The following is an 8973-nucleotide window of genomic DNA, read 5'->3' as shown; positions in this document are numbered from 1 at the left end:
CACTTGTAAACACTGTAAGACTCTGGAAACATTTCATTCCATAGCTCTACATCCCAGGAGGGCAGTAGAAGTCCATTTTAAAAACTCACGTCATTTGCACCTCAGAAGTGAGACAAGGGTGGGTCACTTGAACGCCTCTTTTCCTGGCTTCTGTGTGATGTATGGACTAGCTCTTAGATGCATGTCCCTTGAAGAGAAGTTTAGCAATAAACATAGTCAAGCGGCTACTGAAGAAGTTGGGTGCTTACCTTGCCGCACTTGTTAGCAGAATATGAAAGCTACTCAAGATAGCTGTAGCCACACAGCTGGTGGCAGGGCACATGTAACAGTCCATATTCCTTATTTACTGCACTGGCTGGGCCCAAACTATTGAAGATGTACTCTTTTACTGAAGCAAATGGGGAAGTTGTGGCAGAGTGTTATTACAGTAGTGCATCACATTCAGTGACATCTTCAGTTCTGCTATAAACAAACAACTGGCACCTCAGCAAACAAAAATGACCCAAACAAGGATATACTAAATTCTGACAATGTTATGAATACACAACATTTGCTCTAATGTGTGCGGAAAATCTTGGCTTTGGCATTTTGCATTATTATAAGCCACCTATAGGGGGGCGGTTCCTTTCCACCCACCTTTTCTTTGGTTGCTCATAAAATAAAGGTGGAAAGCAAACATGCTGCCCCTGTGCTTTTACTCAGAAGTAAGTCCCACTATGCCCAATGGAGCTTAATCCTAGGTGAATATGCACGGGATTGTGGCCTTCGTTTCTGAAGCTCATGCAACAGCCCCGATTTAACCTTTTAAAAAAATTTAAAAGCAGCTACTTTTTGGGCTGGTTTTCATGATACCTGGTTTCATGATACCTGGTTTCATGCTGGTTTCATGCTGCAAGGTCTCTGAGGAAAGATCAGAGAGGGGAAATAACCCTGATGTGAAAAGCTATACAATGAAAATGTCACTGAAATGGCGGGAAACACCCACCACCTGCTGATTGCCTTCCCTTCCCCACCATTCAATACTGATACACCAATGCTCCTTACACCTTTCCCAAACCCTAATAGCCTCAGTAATCAACATGAGTGGCTTTATACCTCTCACGCTTGAGAAACTGACAACAAATGTACAGTACCTGCTTTGGGAACTAAAAAAGAAAAGAGAGATACAAAACAGGAGCACCTTAGATCACACCGACTTTGAGAGTACAGGCTTTGAGAGAAGACTTACCCTAATGCCTCTCTAACAAATCTTTCCACAGCTTCAAAAATGCCTTTTGGGCCACATCGGGGGGTAGGGGGACGACAATAAGAAAGGAACAAAATGCTGATGTCTAAAAACTAATCTGCAACAGTAAGAACATTACACAGGAATAATTTTTTTACAATTATAAATGCATGATGAGCATTAACAGCTATGTAATGTCAGAGCCAAGACTAGTAGAAGAAGAAAAATCAAGAGTCTGAATGGCACCCACAGTGGGCCCCCGATACCCGTTAAACCACCCAGTGGACAGTGATGCACACACGGTCTCTCTTGTTTTAAAAGCAGGTCCCATGTTACGCTCAGAAAGGGAGGAAAACACAAAGGCAACATTAACTGAAGGGTGTTTCTGGGACAGGCAGAACTGCATGAAGCAGGTCAGTACGAATCCAGAGACAACCAGATAGTTCCGTTCTCCACTGAGAAGTAGTGAATTTGGCTGCTTAATAAATATCACTTTTAAAAGACTGGCCTGCAGGGATGCAAGACAGTGAGCTGCTTAGGCAATCTGTCAGGTTCAGGGATGTGCAATTTGACGACAGCCAGAGGCAAAGCCCCAGTCAACCCTGTCCACAAAAGGTGCTCAGCTATGACTCGTTAAGCACCCCAGAGCCATGTCACTTTCTTAGGAACAGAAGCTTGTGCAAAGGCACCACTTGTCGGTACATCCAATACACAATGCTGGGAAGCTTTGAAAGCACTGTCTAGTATGGAACACTTTGGTATAATTTGCCAGAATAATGCCAACAAATGACTGGGGGCTTATGAGAGTTAAATAAAAAAATGGAATGTATCAGCTATAAAATGGGAAAGACACAGCCTGCTTAAGCGCTGTGTTTACAATATTTACCAGTTTTGGATCTGGATTAAACAGTTGAACAGTAGTTGCCCCGCCAAAATCAGCAAAAGCAATTCTAACAGTACTTCTTAAAAACAAAACAAAAAGCACAATGTAATTATAGAGAGACGTTATAGATAGCCATCACTGTCCACAATAGGAAAGCTATTTTTTTATAATCTGTTTCGGCTCTGGTTCCAGAATTCAAAATGCAGAAATACAAAAAACATAAAACAAAACAAGGTCAGCAAGGAACTGCAGAGGTGTCTGTCACTGCAGCTGGTCGACAGGGGCTACAGCAGCAGGGGCTATACAGTGGCCTCCGAGTCCTCCTCCTCTGTGCTCTGGCAGCCACTGTTTTGCCTGAAGCCTTTCCATGTGTAGCCCATGAAGGTGGGGCTGATGGGTAAAAAGCGGAAGCATTTGTACTTCCTCACAAATTCCATGCCAAAAGGCAAGTCATAAGTTTCCATGCCATCAATGGATTTGCTGCCTTTGCACACTCCTTTCTTCCACTTCTGGATTCCTCTTTCTTCGGGGCTTCCTGGGTATCAAAAGGACAGGGAGAGAGATGCATCAAGAGCTGAACATTAGAGACATAAGCCTCTCTCATAATACCAGGATTCGTGGACACCCAACGAAGCTGAATGATGCAAGAGTCAAGACAGAGCAAAGAAAGTCCTCCTTCATGCAACACAGAGTTAAACTATGGAACTTGTTCCCGCAGGTAAAGGTAAAGGTAAAGGACGCCTGGACAGATAATTCCATTCAAAGGCGACTATGGGGTTGCGGCGCTCATCTTGCTTTCAGGCCAAGGGAGCCGGCGTTTGTCCACAGACAGCTTTCCGGGTCGTGACTAAACTGCTTCTGGCACAACGGAACACCATGATGAAAGCCAGAGCGCATGGAAACGCCGTTTACCTTCCCATCACAGCGGTAACTATTTATCTACTTGCACTGGTGTGCTTTTGAACTGCTAGGTTGGCAGAAGCTGGGACAGAGCAGTGGGAGCTCACTACCGTTGTGTGGATTCAAACCACCGACCTTCCGATCGGCAAGCCCAAGAGGCTCAGTGGTTTAGACCATAGAGCCGCCTGTGTCTCTCCTGCAGGAGACAGAGATTGCCACCAACCTAGATGGCTTTAAAAGATTAGACAAATTGATGGAGGAGAGGGTCATCGGTGACTGCTAGCTATGATGGCTGTGCTCTGCCTCTACAGTTGGAGGCACCAATGCTTCCCTGTTGCTGGAAACCAAAGGAGAGAAGGGTGCTTCTGTGCTCAGATCCTGCTTGTGGGCTCCCCATGCAGTAGTGTCCAAACTTTTTTCAAAGATTTGATGAAGTAAAGGGCTGTGAGGGCCAACCTAAGGGCCAACCAAAGTTGTTGAGTTTTTTAGGATTTTATGCCAAGAAATAAACTGCCACAGGGGCCGGATCAAACCAATTAGGCTCTCGAAATGGACTTTGGACATGCCTGCATTAGGACATCTGGTTGGCCACTGTGAGAACAGGATGCTGGCCTAGAGGGGCCATTGGCTCTTCTTATGAGCTTCTAAACCCCTTTAGCCTCACTCCATCATGCCTGAGCACTGAGTGGGATACCTGGAAAGTGAAACTCGTGCAATTGTGCACAGGGGCTCCAGCTGCCTCAGGGCAGTAGAAGGGGACCTACAAACCCATGAGCCACACAGAAATGAATGAGGATTCCCCAAGAGCACACAATCTGCACTGTTGGATTGTGCTCTGTGTCAACCTGTGGCTGTGCTTTGTATTTTCAGCCTCAAGTGCCACAGTGTCTCTAACAGGAAGGCAGGGGAGGAAAACTGGGGAAAGGCAGCCTGTTGCACTACTCACCTGGAATGGTGTTGTCTAAAATAAATGCTACACAACCCCCAACGAACATGGCTGTAGTGAGAAGAACATTTAACACTTGATCAATGCTGGCTATTCCTACAAGAATAAAAGGGGAGGGAGAGACTTAGAGCAAAATCTGAAGAGCCGCCATATTCATACGCACATTTTCAGGAGCCAAAGTCACACTGTCCACACAGCACAATCACCTGGTGATGTGGATTGCTTAGCAATGCTCATATATTTATCACCATCATCATCATGCCGGGGACTCAAGGAAACAAATTAAATGACTCAGATAAAATACAGAAAGCTAAAAACATATAAAATACAATCGTTTAAAAGTAATTAAGCAATAATAGAAATAAAACAATATACCGTATTTTTTGCTCTGTAAGACTCACTTTTTCCCTCGTAAAAGGGGGAAATGTGTGTGCGTCTTATGGAGCGAATGCAGGCTGCGCAGCTATCCCAGAAGCCAGAACAGCAAGAGGGATTGCTGCTTTCACTGCGCAGCGATTCCTCTTGCTGTTCTGGCTTCTGAGATTCAGAATATTTTTTTTCTTGTTTTCCTCCTCCAAAAACTAGGTGCGTCTTGTGGTCTGGTGCGTCTTATAGAGCAAAAAATATGGTACAGTGGTGCCTCGCAAGACGAAATTAATTCGTTCCGCAAGTTTTTTCGTCTTGCTTGTTTTTCGTCTTGCGAAGCACGGTTTCCCATAGGAATGCATTAAAAATCAATTAATGCGTTCCTATGGAGACCGCTTGCCAGGCTGGCGGTGCGGAGAAGGGCTTTTCTCCCCACCGCAAGCCTTCAGCACAGGTACGGGAACAGAGGGGAAGGCGCGCAGCGCTTCTCCTCTGTTCCCGGGGCTTGCGGTGGGAGGAGGGTTTTTCCTCCCCACCGCCAACATTCAGAACAGCATTCTGAATGTTGGCGGTGTGAAGGAAAACCCTCCTCCCGCCGCCAGCCTTCGGAGCAGCCTTCTGTAGGCTGCTGGTGGGGCGGAGAGACCTCCTCCCGCCGCCAGCCTTCGGAAAAGCCCTCCGAAGCCTGGCGGGGGGAGGAGGGCTCTCCGCCCCATCGCCAGCCTTCAGAGAAGCCCTCCGAAGCCTGGAGGGGGGAGGAGGGCTCTCCGCCCCATCGCCAGCCTTCAGAGGAGCCCTCCGAAGCCTGGAGGGGGGAGGAGGGCTCTCCGCCCCACCGCCAGCCTTCGGAGGAGGTCAGAGGACAGTGGGGAAGACGCGCTGCACTTCCCCGCTGTCCCTGGAGATTTCCCTATGGGCTTTCGTCTTGCGAAGGAAGCCCATAGGGAAATTCGTTTTGCGAAGCGCCTCCAAAACGGAGGGTTTTCCGTCTTGCGAGGCGTTCGTCTTGCGGGGCACCACTGTATATTGCTATTCCATCCACCCCATCCCTCACATGGACATGATGTACAGCACTACTCCAAAGTCAGTTGGGAGGCAATTTCCCCTCCTACCAGGAAAGGGCTATAGTTCATTGGTAGAGCACAGGCCTTTGATGCAGACAGTTCTAGGTCCAGAATCAGGTAGCAAGTAGCAGTAGGGTCTCTGCCTGACATCTTGGGAAACTGCTGCCAGTTAAGAGTAGGCAGTACTGGGCTGGATGGACCAATGGCCTGACTCAGTGTAAGTTGGGATCATGGAACCATGGAACTGCAAGGGACCTCAAAAAGAAATTTAGTCCCACCTACTGCAGTAAATTTACTACTACAGCCTCCCTAAGGGAGGGATCACCACCTCTTACACTGTCAAAGAAGCATGTACCATCATTAGTTCTTCCAAGTCTAAATCATCTTTGATTTGAACCTGTTGTTTCAATCCTTTGGAACAAAAGAAAAAGAATTTGCTACTTTTCCTATAGGATAGTCTCTTCTCCTGGCTAAACATACCTAACAGACTCCCAGCTCTTAACTTGTTCTTCAACTATTTAGCCCTTGCCATCAGTGGTGGTCCCCATCAGTGGCCATCAGTGGTGTTTATGGAACACCCTCCCTAGTGAGGTGCTTCTGCTTCCACTATTAACTTTCAGGAAGAATTTGAAAACATTCCTGTTTACCCAGGCATTTTACGGCTGAGGGATACTGTTCCTGGCATCCCTGACATCACTGGATGGAATAATGTTTAACCATAACCGCTTTCAGGTGTTATTAACTGTCATTGTTTTCATAATGTTTAAACTGCTCTAGTTTACCCCCCCCCCCCAAGTTGTGGATCTGGGCTCCTTCAGAAGGAAGGGTGGGATATAAATTCAACAAATAATAATAAGCAGAAAAAAGCATTGCGCATCCATCAACAGTATGTTCCCCATTAATCTGCAGAAAGATCTATCTTGTAAAAGGGCTTAAAATGCAGATGGGTCCTTGCTCCCAGAACTGGGCTTGTACAAACAAGCAGTAGTGCTGGTCAACCCATTTTTTATCCCGTTAACAGGGACTTGCAACCAGTTGGCTAATTAACTAATTTTTGGTTTCTTTTTAAATAAAATAAAATAAATGTGTCTTTATCAAGATTCTGGGCATTTCACTTGAGTGCAAAGTAATTTACAGTAGATACCATAAAGCTCTCTTACCAGATTCAAAAAGCTTGAAAAAGTTTCTTAGAATTGTGGAGGATCCATGTTTAAGAGATATTTTTATTAACCATGGGGAAAGGGACCAAAGTCTCTTTCAGGGCTGCCCTATGAAGCCTTCAAGAACACAGAGTACGGCTGGCGAACCAAATCTTAGTCTGCAATTAAAGCTTTAAGCAATTATACCAGCCGACTGATTAACAATTGCAGCCACAGCTGACAGTACAGGTTGAAATGTTTACAAAATCCATTTCCACATGGGTTGTGTAAATGCATTTTTGTTCAGAACAAGATGTTTCAGCATAAGCTTATTTTAATACATGTAGTAGAATAAGAAAAAGGAAAATTTTGTACCTGTGACGAGTGGATTTTGTCGGAGGTAACTTGGAAGGACCAGTCCAAAGAAGATAGAAAATCCAAGCACAAAAAGGTTCCGAGAAGAGTTTAAATCTATGAACTGCAGGTTAGACAGTCCGACTGCAGTAATCATCCCTGAACAAGAACAAACAGGACAGGATTTTAGCCTCTAGAGTATGCAATGTGAAATACTACACAGACCACCAGTATTTCCCTTCCATCAAAAAGCAAAAATAACCTCCATCTTTGCAGAAGGTAAGAGACGTATGTTCACCTAAGGGTGCATAAATATACATTGATAGTTTGAAGACTTATGTTGGGCTGGGGAATTTTTTAGGGGGGGGCGTTGTTGGAGTTGTTGCTGTTGCTGTTACTTTTTTATCTTTATGGTTTATGTGGAAACTGTTGGATTTGGTTGTGCATTTCTGATGTTTTGCTTATTGTTTATGACTATTTTTCTTATGTTTGTAGTTGTGTCAAGACGGCTTTAACTTTGGAAAGGTGGCATACAAAAAAAGGGGATTGATTTATTATGTTTCATGCCTGGCCTTGGGAGTCTGTGATGATGAGTACCAAGCCGATACATAAATAACATTACATTTTAAGAATATAAGAAGAGCCTGCTGGATCAGGCCAATGGCCTTTCTACTCCAGCATCCTGTTCTCACAGTGGCCAACCAGCTGCCTGTGGGAAACCCGCAAACAGGACCTTAGCACAAGAGCTGTCCTCTCCCTTCCTGCTGTTTCCAGCAAAGCTGCTCCACTTCCCAGTGAGGAGGAGTTGCAGTGGACCACGTGGCCACCCATTCCCCACCGGGGGGTGGGGGACTCTGTCCCCTGTTGCCTGGGGGATCCCAGCCATGTCAGAGCCCAGCCAGCCAACCCGCTGGCCGGGGAGGGGGGTGGCCAGGGCCGTTTAAATCGGAGGAGTGAGCCAGAGGACTTCCTCTTTGGCCCACTTCCTCAATCACCCGCGCCCCCTCCCTATTTTGCAAGTTAGGCAATGGCCTTGCTATGGACTTCGGTTGGTCGCCTTGGTTGTCCGAGGGGCCTGGTAGGAATTTTTCCACCTGGCAAACTGGCACTGGCCATACCTTGTGTGGGGGAGGGGAGGTGTGGCCACCACCTGCCCCTCCATGCTTAAGGGTATTCTGTTAAAGGAATCCGGGGGTGTTGATCTAGTCTGAAGCCCGGCTGGGGGACTAAGGCCTTGACACGACCCCGACGGGAACACCAGAGGGAGCTTGAGTTGGTTCGCATCGACAGGGCTCCCCCTACCAGTGGCTCACCCTTACTGGACTTCCTGCGCAGCAGTCAGGAGTCAGATATAGTCAGGTCCAATCATTGCCTAAACCAACACCGCTCACATTCTTTAATTTCAATAAAGGTGTGGCCAAAATTTGCCCAATAATGTAAACCTAATATCGGTGTCCTTATGTGAGTTACTTCCAATGAGGGGCTGGCTGTGGGGTCTCGACACGCAACTGGTATTCAGAAGCACTGCTGCCTCCAGTTGTGGAAGGAGACCACAGCCACCAGTTCTTTCTGTAAAACTGCACAGCATTACTCAACAGCCTAACAAACAATGGGGGGGGGGATGTGTGCGAGTCTACTAAGGTTTTGACCCTTTCAGCTCATGCTAACAGGTGGGCTGTACCCTGAAGCAGCATCAACAGACATCAAAGTGAGCATCTGGAAGGCACTTCTCCCAAGCAAGTCCATGAGGAAAGACAGGAGACTCGCCTGACAGCTGGAGAAGCGGCAGCTGACATGGCTGCGCATAGAGCTCCTTGCTAACAGGCGAAAATATAAGGAGGGAAATTCAAATACCAAAGAGAGTGCAGAAGAGAGCACCAAGCACTGGGTCAGGGAGGGACGCAAAGAGGGCGCTGAACTTGCCAACCATTCCAAGCAACAACATGAACGCTGCCCCGTACTGAATCACTCGCCGACTTCCAACCTACGAATCACACAACAAAAAGGGAGATAAATTACAACATTTCTGGCAGTTGCTCAGAATCATAGAGTTGGAAGGGACCCAAGTCATCTAGTCCAAGCCCCTGTAATGCAGG

At 46.6% G+C, this 8973-nt stretch overlaps 1 protein-coding gene across 12 annotated transcripts in view; it reads right to left on the bottom strand.

Annotated features, from left to right (window-relative positions):
- Window positions 1–2201: 2201 nt before the first annotated feature.
- The window catches only part of SLC23A2 (solute carrier family 23 member 2), a 75397-nt gene continuing 68625 nt past the window's right edge, over window positions 2202–8973 (bottom strand). For all 12 annotated transcript variants that reach the window (XM_081922551.1, XM_081922540.1, XM_081922541.1 and 9 more), the window contains 4 exons: window positions 8732–8861; window positions 6899–7036; window positions 3955–4050; window positions 2202–2643 (listed from right to left, as the gene is read on the bottom strand). In XM_081922551.1, the coding sequence (XP_081778677.1) occupies window positions 2408–2643; window positions 3955–4050; window positions 6899–7036; window positions 8732–8861 (600 nt within the window). In that variant the 3' untranslated portion in view covers window positions 2202–2407. The remainder of the gene's footprint in view (window positions 2644–3954; window positions 4051–6898; window positions 7037–8731; window positions 8862–8973) is intronic.

Source organism: Podarcis melisellensis (genome assembly GCF_964234715.1).
Source record: "Podarcis melisellensis genome assembly, chromosome: 8".
Lineage (NCBI taxonomy): Eukaryota > Metazoa > Chordata > Lepidosauria > Squamata > Lacertidae > Podarcis > Podarcis melisellensis.
Note: the sequence above shows the minus strand (reverse complement) of the source record. Positions and strands in the feature narration are given on the sequence as shown.